We start from the raw sequence: 18,311 nt of genomic DNA on the forward strand, positions 1-18,311 counted from the left end.
AGGAACTATAGATTCTACCCGCCTCAGTAGTTCTCACATCCATCCACTTCTTCACCCACCACCATCTCTCACATGTTTCACTGCAACAGCCTCTGAACTGGTCCTCCATCTTCTTCCAGTTTTCTTTGCACAGCACAGCCAGAGTGATCTTTCTAAAATGCAGATCTGAATATCTCACCCTCCTGATTAAATCCTTTTCTTTCCCTTTTTAGAATAAATTCTGAATGCCTTAATATGGCATATAAGGCCCTCCATGACCTGGTCCTCATTTCATCTTTCTAACCTCAACACCATTGCTTCCTTTCTATCCTTCATTCCAGCATCATAGAACTACTTTCACTTTCCAAACTTACTCTCTCTTATCTCCAGGTTGACTCTTCTGCCTGGAAAGTCTTCTTCCTCTCCCTGATTCACCTGAATAACTCTTGCTCGTTCTCCAGTGCTCAGTGTGATAGCACCTCCTTGGGGAAGCCATCCCTGCCCCAAAGCTGGGTTAGGTGCTCTTCTTCAAGTTTCCACAACACCATGTCCTTATCTCAGTCATAACACTCATCACGAGGTTGGAATTGTATGCTTGCCTATCTCCCCCATCCCAGACCACGAGCTCTTTGAGTGCAGGGACTCTGGCTTACTCCCTGCACCTAGCACCACAATTGAGTGATAAAGATCATTCTAAATTCAGAAGTGGCTTTTAACTTGAAGGCAAGGGTAGTATGGAGTAGAGTTGGACGGCAGCATGGAAATAGCTATTTTCAAGCAGGGGTAGGGGTGGTGGTGGCAGAATCGGATCTGCTGGTTAAGTGTGTTGAATAGGTTTAGGTGGGTGGCAGGGCTAGGCCAGGGGAAAGTGACCACTGAGGCAGACAGTGTAACCCAGGTAAGAGATGACAGTGGCCCGGACTAGGGTGGTGGCAGTGGAGACAGGGAGAACCAGACAGACTTGAAAGAGTTATAAAGTAGAATTAACAGAATTGGGGGGTAGGCAAAGAAAATAAAGGGGTATAAGATGAAGTGCATTCTAATTTAAGCAACAGAGGTCCTGGTGGTGTCTTCCTCTAGGGTGGGGAATTCAGAAGGAAGAACATGATTCAGACAGTGGAGAGTGAGATGAGGGGCTCTGCTTTGGACATTCAGAGCTGCAGATGGGGACCAGAAGTTGCGAAGGGTTGGACAGAAAGGTGGGAGAAAACCAGAAGGGTAGACAGAAGTCATAGATGCTGAGATAGTGGGAGTCAGAAAAAAAGGGACTTGAGACAAGGCAAAAATACTGCTGAGCCTCCTTTGCACAGGCGCTTCCACAGACACAGACATAAGAGCACTGGAGAGGGTCCTCTCTCTCTTTTTACTATTCCATGATTGTAAAAATTCAAGTATAATTGAATTACAATATTATATTAGTTTCAAGTGTACAACATAGTGATTCTGTATTTTTATACATTACAAAATGATCACCGCTGGAGAGGGTTCTCTTGATAGCAGTTTTATTTAATTTAAAAGTGAAATTCAGACCCTGGCCCACTCACTAATCATGGGATCATGGCAGGAGTGAACTTGTCTTGGGGATCATCAGCCTCTTACCAGGACAAGACATGGGGAACATATAGACTCTTACCAGAACAAGAAGTAGGGAGCATACGAATCATGTTTATGTGGGCATGGAGAAGCAGGGAGACGCCCAGCTATAGTGCTGGGCAGGGCCTGGCCACAACCAGGGAAGGGGTGACTGGTGCCATCCCCTAGACACATGCAGAGAAGGAGAAGACTCATTCAGGACTGGTATTAGGGTTTGGGTTTAGAGGCCTAGGGCAGGGTCAGGGAGCTCTGGAACAATAAGATCAGTAGCTGTGAGTAGAAGATTTGTCCAGCTCACTGCGCTGCTCCTTCTGGGACTCTGTCACCACCTGCTGGGGGTGAGGCATGTGAAGGGTACAGACCATTCAGCACGCCCTCCTCCCAGCTCCTTGGCTGCATGGTGTCCCCTCTCCCTGGCATAACCAACTGAGGCTTCAGTCTATCCATCCACCTTATCCATCTCCCTGTTTCCCTCCCACTCCAAGAACCACTAACCAACAATACCATAAGATCAGCTGCAGCGAGGCTGGGGCTCAGAAATACTATGGGAAATGAGGAGGTCGTAGACTCAAGTGACCCATCTCACCTCCCCATCCTGGGTCTCAATGGTTTTGATCAGAACCATCTTCCGGCTGTGGCTCTCCTGGGGAGGCTCCATCTCAGGCACTAGAAAAATAAAAAACAGCATGAGGGGTGGATGGGAGGAAGCTTGGGATTTCTCTTAAAGCCCTCATTCTCTCTGGGAGGGGACGGGAGAAGAGGGGCAGGGCCTGAGGAAGGGGGCGAGTGTAGACCAGGACTCTGTAGTTCACAGAGAGAACGTATCCCTGAGCAGAGCCATACCAAGAGTCCAGTCAGGGCAGAAATGAACAAGGGAACAGACAGGTTGGAAGACAGACTTGGGAGACTCACCAGTCGTCTTTACACTTAAGGATGCAAAGGAATGGACTGGCACGGAGATCCTGGGGGTGAAGCATGTGGTCAGCTACTCCTCCAGGCCCCTGGCCTCTACCCCTCCTCCTCCGCCTCACATCCAGTCCAGACCACGCCCTGCCCCGCCCCTCACCGGCTCTCCTCGCCCTCCAGCAGCTTCCGGTAGGTGGCGATCTCGATGTCCAGGGCCATCTTGACGTTAAGGAGCTCCTGGTACTCTCGCAGGTGTCGCGCCATCTCCTCCTTTAGCTGTCGCAGCTCTTCCTCGAGCCGCGCGGCGCCCGCCTGGTACCCACCGGCCTCCAGGGCAAACTGCTCTTCCAGCTCTCTCAGCTGTCTGAGCAGCGCCTCGTTCTGGAGGTTGTGGGGGAAGTGGGGGTCAATGGGGGAGCAGCCTTCAACCTCCACCCCCCTGGGCCAGGGCGCACAGCCCGGTGCTCACTGTGCCGCGAAGCCCGTCCACCTCGCACGTCAGACTCTGGATCTGGCGTCGGGACTCATTCATCTCCTGCTTGGCCTGGCGCAGGGCCTCATGGTTCCGGTTGGCGGCGTACGACAGGTCCGCGTACTAGGGCGTGGGGGGCAACCCGGGAGTGAGCGGACCAGATGCACTCTCCCCCCAGCGCCCTACCCTTCCAGGCCCTCCCAAAACCCTCCCGTGATCTTGTACCTTGGACTTGTACCATTCTTCTGCCTCCTGCAGGTTCTTCGCCGCGATGCTCTCGTACTGGGCACGGATGTCCCTCAGCGCCGCCGTCAGCTCGGGCTTCACGGTCGCCTCCACCTCGACCTGCTGCACCTGCTGGCTCTCCACGCTCACCTGCAGGTCTCTTAGCTCCTGCCGCCCAGGGCAAAGAGATGTCCAGTTCACCACACATATCCCACGCGGGCGGCGCAGTTGGTGCACGAAAAAGAAGAAACGCTTAAATGAACAGAAGGGGGCGCCAGAGAGTGCGGCGTGCGGAGGCCTGCGAGGCCTGCGAGGCCTGCGCCCCGCCGGCTCTAAGCCCCCGGCTAGATTACAGGGGTGCAGCTCTGCTGCTCGCCACCAGGTGGCGCAGGGGTGGACGTCAAACCACCTGTAGAGGGGGTTTCTCACTAACCTTCCTCAGCTATTCCTCGGCTCCACTCGCCAGTCTTTCCAGAGATTGTCTCCTAGCTCCGAGACCACCCCCAACATCCAAAGCTTCCCCTGACACCCGGGTCCACCCACCTCCTCGTGCAGCTTCTTGAGAAACTCAATCTCATCCATCAAAGACTCAATCTTGCGCTCCAGCTCCAGGCGGGACAGGGTGGCATCGTCCACGTCCTTCATGGGGTGGCAGTAGGGGTTGAGAGCAGGGAGGGGCTGCTTAGGCCGAGGAAGAGGAGGCATCTAGTCGCCTCCCTGCGCCCACAAAGGCCTCCATGGGTACACAGTCCGGGTAGGGGTGAGGAGATGGAGCTCGACGTGGGGCCCCAGCTCACCTTGCGGAAGAGCACGAGGTTGTGCTCCGCGTCCTCCCGCTTGCGCGTCTCCTCCTCCAGCCTGGTGGGAAGAGTGAGCAGAAGCTGAACTGCAGGGTCACTGCCCAGTCTTCGGATCGCTACCCCCACGATCTGGGCTAGAGGCTGCTACTGCTCAGGACTCTGGGGAGGGGTCTTCAGGCTGCCAAATGGGCTTACCCAGTTTTCTCTTCAGTCGGCTGGGAGCTGAGATGGTGCCACTTTATACCCAGGGGAGACATAGTAACCCCTCCTCCCTTACCTCCCCAGAGACTCAGTTAAGTGCTACAGGGAGGGCAGGGGGTGGATTGAAGCCCGCGGGAGAGGATGCTGCCTGCACACGCCCAGGAGCCACTCCCTCCGGCGGCTGGTGGGGAGGGGAGAGGAGCGCAGAGCAGCCGCCTTGACGGCCACCGCCCAGCCCTGGCCCTGCCCCCTGACCTCTGCTTGAGTGCTGCCAAGTCCTCCGCCAGCCCGTCGCGCTCCACCTGCACCCGGTCGCGCTCGCGGCCCAGCAGCTCTAGCTCCCTCCGCAGCTCCCGCAGCTCCTGCTGGCACAGCTGGTCGGCGCGCGCCGGCTCCTGGCCTCGGGCCTGGCTCAGCTCCCCGCGCAAGGCCGCGTTCTGCTGCTCCAGGAAGCGCACCTTTTCAATAAAGTTGGCGAAGCGGTCGTTGAGCTCCTGCAGCTCCTGCTTCTCGTTGCTGCGTGTGGCCAGGAACTCCTGGTTGAGGGCCTCGGCCATGGAGAAGTCGAGGCGCTCCGAGGGCAGGCGCAGGAGGGCGCCCGCACCCGCCCGGGTACCGCGGAAGCTGCCCAGGCGCACGGAGGAGCCAGGGGACGCCGAGCCCAGCAGGCGGCTGCTGGAGAAGCGGGAGCTGGATGAGTAGGAGAAAGCCCCAGGGGACAGTGAGGGCTGTGGCCCAAAGGTGCGGCGGTAGGAGGTGGAAGTGATGCTGGACCGGAGGCCCGACGGGTGGCTCATGGCTGCTAGGATGGGCAGTGACCGTTGGCAGACCTGGTCCGGGCGCTGGGAAGGAGCCGGAGATGGCTGCGAGGCGGCTTTATAGCCCTGCGGGCTCAGCGGGGGCATGGGCAGCTCCTCCCACTGGCCTGACAGTGGGGCTATGTGGGGAGGGGGACGCCCCACCCCTGCGGAGCAGCAGGAGCGACACACCCTCCCTCCCTGTTTGCTGGCGCCCTGCCTACTTGATTCCCCCTGTTGCTGACAGGGAGGGAAGCAGGGATGGAGACCACAGGTCACAGGCAGGCCGGGGTTTGGGGGTCAGCACCTTCCAGCAAGCATCCAAATTTGGAGCCTAGGGCGGGAGGGCCTGACTTGAGCTGGAGTCCCTGCCTGAAAGAGCTGGTAAAAATTGGAGGGTAGGAAGACTGGAGGTTAAAGGGCAGCCTTCTGGCACATGAGTCGGGAGGAGGTGGCCCAGGTAGATGGAGAATAGGCCTGGCTTAGGCCAGAGAGCCTGTGCCTCCGTGTGTCCCCTGAAGGCTAGGCTCTGCTTTTCAACTGCTGTCAGCTACCCTGTCACCACACCCAGAGAGATTTGGGGGCCAGGAAGGCAGAGACAGCTGAGGTGGGTGAGGAATGGCTGATCTCTCTGTAATCTCCAGGGCTCTGTGAAGAGTTGCTGCCTGGTGCCAGCTCTGCTGCTAATGGACTGGCCTCTTCCCTTCCCCCTCCCCTGGACACTTGGCCAGGGGTTGCCTGCTGATGTCTCAGCCTGAAAGACACAGATTTAAAATGTACCCCCAGGCCCCAACAAAGTGGGTGGACACATCAGATGGGGCTGAGGGTGACTAGGCCCAGCTCTGGGTCCCACTTGTATCCGTGCCCTGCCAGGGGGAGGATGAGCGAGTGAGCTAGTGTGTACTGTCTGGCTTTACTGGATTCTCCCTTCCCCCAACCAACCGCTACTCAGTCTCCGACCTTACGGGAACCAGGGCAATTCCTGAGGTAGGAAGGGGAGGGGGCTGAGGGGTGGCAGCTGCTGCCAAGGCTGAGAGAAGGATGCACTGGCAGGAACCGGTTTCCAGTACTGAGGAGTTGCAGGTACCCAGGGGTGGGCAGGGCTGGATGGGAAGAGAAGGGGAAAGAGAAGGTACCCATCCCCAATAGTTCAGGGACTGAAAGAGGAGAAAGGAGGCCTAGAAAATCCACAAGCCTGTGTACACAAGCAGATGCATATGCGTAACAGCACTGTATGCCTGTGTGTGCACACATTAGACACACAAACAACCACACATCCCTTTGTACCCTCTCCCCCACCCCACCCCCACCCATTTAGCAGGGAGGCTGAAATCTGGCCTTTGCATGTCAAACGGCTTCCAGAATGCAGGCACAGGCTGCCCAGGAGTAGAGAGAGACAGCTTGGATGGTCTGCAGGATCCGGGGTGCTGAGGCCTGTTGGGCTTGCCAGGGACTCTTGGGCTCTCCGGTAAGGACAGGTCCACCTCGGACTGGCCCTGAGGACGAGAGCTGGGCATCTGGGGAAACAGGATGGGGACTCCAGGCTGGATCTCTGGCTGAGGGGATGAGGAGGGCGGCTCCCTGGCTGGCCATCTCCTCAGCATTGCAGGGCAGGGGAGCCTCCCCACTCTTTGTGTGTCCTCTGAGATGGGCCAACGCCCTCCCGCTCACATCTCTACCGCCTTCCTCTCCTCTCCAGGCCCCTCCTTCCTTCCGGGCTATTAGTCTCTCCCTGCACAGCTGCCAGGTCCCTCTCCTTGATTGAGTCTGGTTTGGTTGCCAGGGGAATGGGAAGAGGGAGGATGGGAGAGAGGGGATAGGATGGATAAACCAGGGCCTGTCCCCACTAACTCTTGGAAGTGGGGAGAGGTAGGGTTCTGCCTGACCTGGGGTCTAGGGGCTTGATAGTTATGAGGAGGGGGCCAGGGAGCCCTGGTATTTTCTGCTGCAGCCCTGAGCTCTGAGCTCCAGCTGCCATTGGCCTGGAGCCCCATCAACTCCAGCCTAGGCCCTGCCCTGCCCTTGCCTGTTATCCTCTGGGAACAAGCTGGGCGTATGAGCTGGTACTGCTTGAAGAGGAGCAGTCAAAGCCTCAGGTTTATCTTTATAGGGAGCTGCTAGTAGACCTGGACCTTTCACAATATAGGCCCCTAGGGCTAGTTTGGAGAGTTACAAGTAGGGTTTCTGTCCCCTCTCCTGCTTAAGCTCCCAGCTCGCCACCCAGTGATATTGTCAGCCCTCAAGGGCAGAGAGGATCTGGACTATTGTCCCCTCTAAGTGCAGGGCTGGACCAGGGTGGCAGGAGCCCAGTACTTCCTGGCTAATGGAGGGAGAGGGGGTGGCCTCACCCTTCCACAGTGCAATGGCAAATAGTATACTGATAAAGACACAGACTCTGGACAGATTGCCTGGGTTTGATCACGGCTCCTCAACTTAATTAGCTGAATGCTTTGAGTTTGGTTGAATGATTTAACCTCTATTCACCTCATTTTCTTTATCCATCAGTGGGGATGATAACAACAGGACCTACCCCATAGTATTGGAGGAGTAAATGAGTTCCAATATGGGAAGCACTTAGGGCTTGGCACATAACATGTGCTATGTAAGTATTAGCCAGTGTTATTATTCCCCCTCCTCCATCTGCTGCCCTTGGCTGCTCTGGTGAAGGCTCAGAGAGTTATGACAATTGGATGCATTCAGAGGTTTGCAAGGCAGGTGAGCAACGAAGTTTAGGTTACTGGCAAGAGAGCTGCTAAATGACAGGTCATGGACTCAAAGTTGAATGAGGAGGGGTGCGTATGCAAAAGATGGTGGGATATTGGGATATTGGGAGAGTAAAGAGGTCTATAGCTGGACGTCCAGGCAAGGCCAAAGAACAATCATAGTACAAAGGAATTGCAAGAGGCACTGAGAGGGTAGGAAGTTGTTTTCAGAAAGCAGGGTGTACGAACTTGCGATTCTGGAGCTGGGGTATTCAAAGGTGATGATTCTCAGAGTGTTTCTAAGGGAGTGGGCAGCTGAGGCTGAGGTGGAAGGGTGGAAAAGGTCATGAGAGAAGAGATCAAGCCACCAGACTGGGCACCTACTAGCTGTGTGACCCTGGGCCACTTACTTGTCCTCTCTGAGCTTCACTTTCTTCATCTGTAAAAGAGAAGATGACACCTTCCTCCCAGAGATGTGGTGAGATCTAAATGAGGTAGTGTACACTAAGCAATAAGCAGATTGTGAGGCTCATAGTAAGTATTCAACACTGCTGATTTCCTTCTTCCCCTCCCATGTGACAGAGAGGAAACAGACACGGAGGAGCAATGATTTAACCTTATTACTTGTAACAATCTGTCAGCTGGGGCCTCCTGCCTCTTGAGGTCTAGGAGTGGCTCAACCTCCATTCTGCATCCTGGGGAATGCCCAAAGTCCTCCCGAAGACCTCTGTGCCTTAATGTTGCTTCTTCTTTACATCCCTAGCTCCAAGTCCCTGCTGTCTCTGAATTGACTGACTTTACAGTGACTCTCCAGTGTCCTGGATGTGGAACTCAGCACTGTCCCTTGGTTCCTGTGGTCCCCTTTCCATCACTAAGTAGGGTCTGAGGCTCGGGTTGTGCAGTGAGCAAATTTCGACTCCCTCTCCAAGAGGACGTGGCCCAGCTGGTCAGTCCCTGCTGGTGTTCTGGGCCCTGGGCATGCAAGAGCTAAGATCAGCCCAAGCCAGAAGGAATCCAGCTCCATTCAAGGTGGGCTCTCCCAGGCTGGTCTGGCTGCAGGGTCCCCTCTGAAAGAGTGGCTCCACCAGAGTAGAATACTTTCCCCATTATCTCCATTTTGGGGATCCACTCCTCCCAGATAGGGAGAACCATGGGTATCTTTTCCATCTCATCACTTCTCTCACTGTATCCTACAGTAATAGCTAACATGTCCTATGTCCCAACACTATGCTAAGAACTTTACATGTATTATCGCTTTTAATCCTCACAATAACCCTATGAAATAGGTACTACTAATATTCCCATTTTACAGTTGAAGAAATTGAGGCACAGAGAGGTTAAGCAACTTGCCCAAGGCCACACAGCTAGTAAACTAGTAATCTGTTTATATGTCTGGTTCTCCTGCTCCCTGACAATATACTCTTTGAGGGCAGCGGTCAAGTCTAATTCCCCTTTGTGTTTGTGGTGTCCATCACAGGACCTCAGTCAAATAAGTGTTGGTTAAACTGGAATGAACCCAGAGGCACCTGAAAACAAATCTTTCCCATGGTTGGCAGGTCTGGAAAATAGAGGTGTGTTGCTGCCACCTTCTGGTCAGAATCTAGAATGACAAATCTGCAATCTGAATCCATCCATGTTTATTGGGTTTATTGGGGGATGCTCCTAAATTTATAATGACCTCCTTTATAAAGATGAGGAGAATTATCCAAGGGTGTGTAAAATAGATTAGCAGTACTTGTATTAGGAGGTCTGAGCCCTGATTTATTTCTTCCCCTGGGCTCTTGGAGCCTCCTCTGCACCCCAGAAGCCAAAAGCCAGGGAAGTAGGCAAATTCTGTCCTCAACTTCCCCCCACACCCTCTACTCCATCCACAGTCTCAAGTCCCACCATCACTGTAAAACTGCATCTCTATCTGCCTGCCAGGCTTTCCAACCAGCTACCGACCTCAACTGGAGAACAGGAGAGGAGTTTATGGCTACAGAATGCTAAGTGAAGCTTCTTTCTCATGGGGTGGCCTAGCGACCTGACTCAGAATCACCTGGGGGCTTATTAAAAGGCAGATTCTAATGCTCCTACCAGATCTTCTGAATCTCTAGAATTCTGCATTTTAACACACTTCCAACATGACTTTTAATGCACATGAAAATTTGAGCATACCTGGATTAAGATTTTTTTCTTTAAATTGTCCATCTTTCCCGCATTTTATTTTGATTTTCAAACCCAGAGAATACTTGAAAAATGCTGCTATGGGCACAATATACCCTTCTCCTGGGATATAACGATGATCAATTGATAATATTTTGCCACAATTCCTTTGAAAGTAAGTTTCAGACATCATGATATTTCACCCCTAAGCACTTCAGCATGCATTTTCTAGGAACAAGAACATTTTCCTACATAACCACAGTACTATTAATCCACCCAGGAAATTTAACATTGATACAAAAATATTATCCAATATATAATCTGTGTTCAAATCCTCCCCAGTATGGTCCCAATGTCTTTCATAATTATTTCCCCCTAATCCAGGATTCAAAGATGAAGAACTGTATTTGGTTGTCACCTGGGCAGGGGTAAGGCTGGGATGAGGTTGGCATGTTTGAGGAACTGGAAAAAGCTGAGGCTGGAGTGAGGCAGGTGAGGAGGAGAGAAGGAAAGATGAGGTTAGAGGACAGGGAAGGAGTTGGGCATCAGGCATTCTAAACCAGAGGGAAGACTTATTTCAAATGCAATGAAAAGCCATCGGAGGGTTTTAATCAGGGGAATGACTTGATCTAGTTTATAACTTTGTAACTTTTAAAAGTTCAATCTGAAGGCACTTTCGTATTTGGGACATTCTGTAAGACAATTCCTAGACTCTTTAAGAAGTTGGAGCCATTTTTTAAAAAGTGGACTTATTAGTTTCCAAGGGAATGTCATAAGACATTACCACAAACTTGGTGGCTTAAAACAACAGAAATTTATTCCTTCATAGTCCTGGAGGCTGGAAGTCCAGAATCAAGATGTTGGCAGGGCACACTCCCAAATGCTTTAGGGGAGACTCATTCCTTGCCTCTTCCAGATTCTGGTGGCTCCAGGCACCCCTTGGCTATGTAACTCTAATCTCTGCCTTTGCCTTCACACAGCCTTCTCCTCTCCTGTCTGTCTCCTCTTTCCTTCCTATAAAGACACTTGTCATAGGATTGAGGGGCCCAGGTAATGCAGGGTGATCTCAAGGTCCTTAATCACATCCTGCAAAGACCCTTTTCCAAATAAGGTCACATACACTGGTTCTGGGATGTGGACATATGTTTTGGGGACCACCATTCAATACACTGCAGTGGGAGACTGTTCTAGACAAGAGACTAAGAGATATAACAACTAAACTCAATGTTCAAACTTAAATTGGATCCTGGATTTGAAGGAGAAAAAGGCTACTGGAGAAATTTGTGTATTCTATGCTATGGAATGATTATTCTTGTTCTGAGGTGTGAAGATGGGAATGTGGTTGTGTAAGAGAATGTTCTTGTTCTTAGGGGGGCCTGCGGGAGCATTTGGGGGTGAAGTGTCATGATGTCCATGACCTTCTTTCTGGTGAGTCAGTCCCATTGTCCTTGATGTCGTTATGGGGTGAGGCAGTGGCTCTGGCTGCTGGGTCAGTGCGACCGAGAGGGAACATTTGTGGAGTTAGTCACACCACTTATCAAAATAGAACCCGGGCTTCTTATCCTGGTCTTGCCTTGCCTCTGCAGGTCTCTCATAAGAGACTGTGCCTGATACGCGTTTGTCCCCCAAACCCCATGTTGTTAGCGGATATGCTCAGCCCTGCTCCCTGGGGGTTGCACAGTTGGAGACCTGGAGCCAGAACTTCCCTTCCCCCCAGACTGTGGTCTGGCATGGATTTGGCTTTGCCCATCACACGAGAGTACATATGGTCTCCTGACTGACCAGTCTCATTTCCTAGCAGCTCCCCTTCGGGCTCTATGCCTTTCAGAGATGGAGTTTACTATTGGCTGGTCACTCGCTGGCCAGTAAGTCCCTGCCTGGTGGGGAGGCAGGGCCATCCCAGGTGAAAGGATGAGGGAGGGGCATGGCAGAGGACTCTTCTCCCTGGCCAGCTGATAATGAGCCCTGTAGTCTTGAGCAAGTCCCCTCTTTGGCCTGAGGGTGCAGTCAGTATGAACATTCTGTGCCAAGTTGGTTCTAAGACCTTGAAGGGTGGCTGGGGTTTGGATGGCTGAACTCCAGGGGGCACGATGGAGACAAGGGAGCCCTAGTCAGGGCCTGATGGGGCCCAAGAGGCTTGTGGGGAACTGTGGGAATATTAAGTAGGTGGGACTGGTGTATGGAGGAGGGGTGGCAAAGCCAGGCAGAGGGGATTACACTTGAGATGTTGCAAGGAAAGGGCAGCTAACTACAAACCAAGAAAACTGGCCTGAGGTTTGGGCCAGTCTCTGGGCTTTGCTTTCCTCATTGGTAAAATAAAGGCTGTGGGTGAAATGATCTCTCACGTTCTTTCCAGGCATGTAGGTTTTTGAGTAGGGGGATCGGGTAATAAAAAATACCTGTGATCTCATTCCCTGACGAAGGATCCACTTTCAGCATGGACGGCGGTCAGAGGGTCCAAGGAGGGCTGTGATATTCTCCCTCACCCTCAACTCTCTGTTTACTGGTATTACCCAGGAGGAGGTACAGACTTTATGCTGATCCACCTGGCAGACTACCTCCCTCCACATAACGTCTGTAAGCCCCTCAGCTTGGAACCCCAGAAGGTTAGACCAGGTGGGAAACTCTGGGATCACTCAGGTACCACCCCACAACCTCTGCATTTTCCTGATGGAGATGCTGAGATGGGAGGTGGTAGTTACAATTCTATGGGCTGTGAAGACACAGGCCCCTGCTCTCGGCCCCAGCAGGAGCCTGGTCAACCCTCCCTACCCAGGTAGGGGCCTGAGCATATGCGTATGCCTGAGCTGAGACAGGACAGCTGCCAGGAGGCTCTTTTCTGCAATCATGACACTCTGCCATCCATCTGACCCCACCTCCTGCAGGGAGAGGCTGGGAGGCAGTTGAACAGACAAGTTCAAAGAATCTGATGCCCTACAAACTGCCCTGCCTACCCTCTGCCTGCAGGCCGCACAGCTGCTGATCTGACAGCTGGGCCCAGATGGGTCATAGCTTTCAGGGCCTGCGGTTCTCCCAGACTTCAAGGGCCAATTACCAGCATCTGTTAAACGCTGTCTCACTCTCCAGGTGATTTCTCTCGGCAGCACGCTGCTGTGCTGGCACCTGGCTGGAGAGAAGGGAAGATGGGGAAGTGGGAGATGAGTGGGAGAGAGAGGGAAAGAAGTGGAAATGGAGGGAGGGGAAGAGGAGGGCAGGGTAGAGAGGGCAGCAGAGGAGAAGAGTAGAAGAAACCAAATGGGCCAGAGAAGAAGAAAAAGCCTGAGGGGACCCAAGGACCCAAGGCCGCCCCACCACACAGGGGAACAACCAGTCAAATGACCTCCTATTCACACGTTGGATCCCCCAGAATCTGGTCTGGTTCTTGTCCCAAAAGTCCCCCAGCACCACCCACTTGTCTACAAGGGCAGCTTAAAGCTCCTTAGGCCTTGGAAGATTTGGAATAGCCTGGGGTCTGGCTCCTGGCTGGGCTTCCTGGGAGATGATTCTTCCAGAGTGGGCCTCCTTGCTCCTCTGTCAGAAGATATCTGTATCTTCTAATCTGCAGATCAGACTACAGCTCCATTCTCTGCCGCATGTAAAAGGGAAGAAGTTACATTTTTCCGGCCTATAGATGTTCTCTGTGTACTTTCAATTTTGGGGTTAAGTTCAGCCAAGACTCCTGGAAAGACTGAAAGGAAGCAGCAGGTCAGTTTCGTTGACCAGGCACTGCAGACAGAGGAAGGTCAAAACCCAAGAAAAGGAAGGGGGGCGTGGAATCTTCACTCCCCCAGGACAGTGTACTGGGAAGGGGACGATGCAATTTTAGAAGGGTCTTAATATTTTTATTATTAATTACTTTTCTAAATTCTATGAACTATTACATAAGCTTTCATATTAGAATGCTTTTGCCAGGAAAAAATAGAAAACCCAACCCAAAATGACCTAAACAATAAAAGGATTATAACTTCACATAATGAAAAATCCAGAGGTAGAGAAGTTTCAAGACTAATTCATTCGGGGGCTCAACATCCTATCAAGGACCAGGTTCTTTGCATCTTTCTGCTCTGTCAGGCTTGGAGTGCTAGCTTTTGTCATCATGTGTGCTCCCTCTTGGTAATAAGATGACTGCTGCAACTTCAGATATCACGTGCTCACAAAATGTCAAAAGTTGCAAAAGAGAAAATCCTTTCCCTGTGTTCCCTTTTAAAAGCAAGGAAATTCTTCCAAGAACACGTTCCCCCACCAACCGCCATCCAGCAGATATCATCTCACCTCTCATTTCCATAACTGAATCACATGCTGGTTCCTTAACCACTCCTGGCAAGAGAAGTGGAATTACCTTGATCAGTTTAGACTAAGATTCACCCTGGAGGTGGAGAGACCCAGCTTCCCCTGATGCACATAGGTGTCCAACACCAGAGCAGAAGTGGGTTGCGTTGGTAGATAAAACCATCAGCTGGGAATGGCTTTGGGGTAAATATGTATTAGTGGCTACCACATGTGCCCGCCTCTTCTGACATGTGGCATATACTGCCTTGAATTAGGACTGTGCTTATGTGATCTGTCTCTACGATCAAAGAGGGACAAAAAAGCTAACTATATTCTCTGGAGAACTCAAAACAGTGACTTGCACCAAAATATATTCTCTAAAAATAAGTAAACTTAAAAACTGTAATAACTGTTATAGTGTATAATTGGACATGACCTACCATGCCCATGTCAAGGGGCATTTCAGCATTACTTTGCTGTTGGGCTAGACATCTCCTGTGAGCCAAATGAGATATTTGATAAGAACAGAGTGGGGGAGTGGCAAAGGGTGACAGCAGTGAGATTGTACTTATACCCACCTCCCCAGTGAATTAACTTGTGAATGTAAACAAAACTCCTGTGTAATTAGAAGTGCTTTATATTCCGTTCTCGTTTTTAAAAGAGAGAGAAAAAGAAATCTTCTGGTGGTGAGACAAGTGTTTAAAAGCATTTTCTGTATTATGACTAAAGGAGACACGTCTCTAGTTCTGTGAGGTTCATTGCTGCTGAGTAGTTCTCTCCGGCCGCAGAATCAGAGGGAGCGTTAGAGGAGGAGGAGGAAATACTGTTTTTCCAGAGCCTGCTCAGGGCTGACAAACTCAGGGACACCAGGCTCTTAGAATGAATGGGGCAGTGACAGGCTAATGAGATGTCTGCAAAGGGGACTTTCTCCACCCTAACTCACTGGGTGTTTTTCCTTCACTTTCTGCTGGCCTGTGTCTCTTAGACGGACACCCTGGCACTGGGCTCCAGGAGCCATCTGCCTGGGTCATCTCTGCCAGCTTCACCTCGTGGCCTTAGCTGACAGAAGCTGACCATCCTGGCCCCAGTGCTTAGGGAAGCAACGCTCCAGGTGTGAGCTGTCTTGTCTGCACAGAGGCTGCTGTCTTGTCAGCAAGAGCCCAGGTAGGTGGTAGCAGCTACCCTCCAAGGACAGCACTGTATCTATATGATCTGAGAATTGATTCACTGAGTTCAGAGGGGGGCCTGAACAAAAAAGCCCCCTCTCACTAGGGAAGCTACAGCCTGGATAGTGGGGACCAGCTGGCTTTGCCCATCTGGATCAGTGTGCTGCCACCTTGTCCCAGGAATGGGGCTCCTGGGAGGTGATCTGGCAATAGCACGAGATCTCCTTTCTCTGATGGTGGCTCCACCCAGTGCTCTAAGCAAGGGCTGGCCTCCATGGCCCTTCACCCCAAGGACTGGAAAGGCAGCTACAACTTCCTCTGGAGCTGCTTGGAGGCTGCCTAGCAGAGTGGGGTGCCGGCTTTGGAGTCAGAGTTCTGGGGTCAAATTTCAGCTGGGCCACTTGCTCTGTAGCCTTAGGCCAGATGCTTACTCTTGCCAACCTTTGATTTCCTCAGCTGTGGAAATGGGTGTGACAAGATCACCGCACACGTGTTGTGAAGATCATCAAACACCCAAGATGTGAAAGGGCTTTCCTCCCCTTCCCCCCACAACCCCCCTCAGGGCTCCCACACACCTTCCAGAAGTCAGAGGCCTGAAGGTAGGCTCCCTCCAAGCTCAACCTCACCTGGGCCACCCCTGGCCTGACAGTGGGCTGTTCAGCAGACTTTTGCTGGAGCAGAGGCATCTCCCAGCTGCTTCCCAAACACTTAGGACGACAGGTAGACCTCACAGCCATTCTCTCTCACCTCAACTCAAAGCAGCTCTGCTGGGGTGCTCGCTGGACTCTCCTACTGGCCGGCAGCCTCCGTGGGGTGGAAGCAGACTGTTCTACCCGTCAGGTCGGGTGAGGGCAGCCGATAAGCTGCACAGCCAGAATCTGGGGCTCCAGCCAATCCTGACAGTGCACCCTCATAGGCTTTCTTTCTCCATTTATCCCCATCAAGCCTCAGCAGCATCAGCAATGGCTGCAGTTCTGAGCCCAGACTTTCCATTTGCGCTCAAGGGCAGATCAGATGATTGTCAGCCACAGAGCAATGACCTAGACCTTGGGGTATATTTGTTCTTGCTGCAGGCTAACTTCTATTCCCTCTCTCGCCAGCACAGGAGGGGGAAGTCATCACTGCAAGGACAGAGCCCTCCCCAACCTCTGGCACTTTGCTCTTCCAATTCCCCAGGCTCTGTACCACAGGAATATTTTTTCTCAGCTAAATTCTTCTTCCACCTTTTCACCCCCACACCTTTGCAGCTGCTTAAATGTTTCCAACCCTTTCACATCTTGGCACATGAAGATAATTCGCCTGTGTAAGACTAACTGAGTTAATTGGAGGGGCTTGTGCCTGGGCAGGGATGACTGGCCTTGGGGATGGAGACTCTCCAGATTCCACAAGGCTGTTCTGAAAACTGAGCGATTATAATCGGCAAGCCCTGAATCCCATTTTCAGGGCACCTCGCTTGGGAACTGATGCCTCAGAAAATGGACCTTTCAGGTACTGTTGGGCATTATGCTCAGCTGAAGCTGGATGATTCTCGTCCGTTCCTTCTCATATACAAATGTCCCGTTTCCTCCAGTGCTTGCACTGCAGCAATCACCAGATAGACCAGGTTGGGAAGGTCTCTGAGTACAGCTCAGGTGGCCAGCCTTTCCAAGGTTCATTTTCACCCCAGACCTCTGCATGCTCAGGCTGAGAAGGAACATGGCCCATCATTTTGAGTAGCAATAGCTGTCTTTGCACTCAAGGATGAGGCTGGGCCTTGCCCTGCAGTGCGTAAGACCATGGATGCTCTCACAATGAATGCTGTGAGACCCTTCCAAGCAAAGTCAAAGCAGCTCAGGTTGGAAGCTGTGCTGTGCTCCAAGACAGAATGTGCATTTTAAAAATGATCTCCCTGAAGATTAAGGGAGTGGAGGTGAGCAATGGGTAAGGGGTGAAAACACCAGTGGGAAAAGAGATGGAAATTGAGCACCATCGGGATAAGCTCAGCCAAGGAGCAAAGGTGAATAGGCCTGCAGCTCTGCACCCACCACCTCCTGCCACTTGGTTGGCCTTCCCACCCAGACCGGCCTTCAGGCACCACAACTCACTCCTCCCTTCTGCATGACCTGGCCCTCTGATCATCAATGTCCTTTTCCATTATTCTGTTCAACTCTATACGGCACCACCACTGTACCTGCACACCAATCACCAAGCTCTCCAGCCACCCACATTCATGTGCATTCTTCCCCCATCCTCATCTTCTCAGAGTTGCCTCCTGCCCCCTCAAGAACCACACTCCACACTGCTTCCTGTAGGTGCTCGGAAGAGGGTCCCAATCAGGGAACTCTCCTCTCTTCAATCTTTCCACACATGTACTCCAATCTTCCTTATTAATCCCCTACTTCAAAGATTCCCCATGACATACAGGGGTCAAGCTCCAACACCCTAACAACCCAAGGCTACTGTGATTTTGCATCTCTCTGCCAACTCCACTTTCTCCAAGCAGTTAACTTCTTAAAGTACAATCTTGTTTGTTATTGTAGGTTTTGACTAAGTATGGAAGAAATCAGCAGAATTCCAAGCCCTTCCCAAATGACTCTAATATTTTATTAAATACTGATGCAATAGTCCTAGCCGTCTGGTTACTGACTCGGATTTTGGCTCTACCATTTACTAGCTATATTCCCTATCTCCTTGCTACTCCCTGCATGGTCATAGCACACCAAGACCACCACCTGGGAACTTTAAAAAAAAAAAAAAAAAGAGAGAGGCAGTATCCAAAGCTCCACCTCAGACTGACAGATTCAGACCTGCATTTTAACATCTACAGGAGATTCATATCCACACTTAAGATTTAAAAGCATTGGCCCAATTTATCTGAGCTGGTTGCCTCACTTATGAAATGATTTTACCACCATTCATCAATTCAAGTCTAAGTGAAACAGACAGACCACTTAGCACAGTACACAGCACACAGAAGCCACCTGGAAGGTTGATCAAATAATCAGGTGGAAACTGCCAGCCTCCTCCATCCCAAACTGGCCTTGAATAAGTGGGTCAAGTAATTATTGTGATACTGC

At 51.7% G+C, this 18,311-nt stretch overlaps 1 protein-coding gene across 2 annotated transcripts; it reads right to left on the reverse strand.

The window, feature by feature from the left end:
* Positions 1-1,459: 1,459 nt before the first annotated feature.
* Positions 1,460-5,026, reverse strand: PRPH (peripherin). 2 transcript variants are annotated; one of them, XM_072973916.1, is made up of 9 exons: positions 4,432-5,026; positions 3,973-4,033; positions 3,719-3,814; positions 3,176-3,343; positions 2,948-3,073; positions 2,639-2,859; positions 2,485-2,534; positions 2,159-2,238; positions 1,460-1,901 (listed from the first exon to the last, which is right to left on the reverse strand). In XM_072973916.1, exons 1-9 carry the CDS (start codon positions 4,971-4,973, stop codon positions 1,836-1,838), a joined length of 1,410 nt encoding a protein of 469 aa, XP_072830017.1. In that variant the 5' UTR covers positions 4,974-5,026; the 3' UTR covers positions 1,460-1,835. The 2 variants fall into 2 exon arrangements, with proteins under 2 accessions (XP_072830017.1, XP_031538718.2); XM_031682858.2 differs by having other exon boundaries at positions 1,460-1,904; positions 4,432-4,985.
* Between the last annotated feature and the right edge of the window lie 13,285 nt (positions 5,027-18,311).

The sequence above is a fragment of the Vicugna pacos genome, chromosome 12 (assembly GCF_048564905.1).
Source record: "Vicugna pacos chromosome 12, VicPac4, whole genome shotgun sequence".
Taxonomy (NCBI): domain Eukaryota; kingdom Metazoa; phylum Chordata; class Mammalia; order Artiodactyla; family Camelidae; genus Vicugna; species Vicugna pacos.

Bases quoted from the DNA above. Each gene is read 5' to 3' on its own strand.
- PRPH (XM_031682858.2), bottom strand. From the start codon at position 4,973: ATGAGCCACCCGTCGGGCCTCCGGTCCAGCATCACTTCCACCTCCTAC. The intron at 3,815-3,972 runs GTGAGCTGGGGC...CACCCCATGAAG, and splicing joins ACCTCGTGCTCTTCCGCAAG to GACGTGGACGATGCCACCCT. The intron at 2,535-2,638 runs GTGAGGGGCGGG...CTTCACCCCCAG, and splicing joins CTGGAGGGCGAGGAGAGCCG to GATCTCCGTGCCAGTCCATT.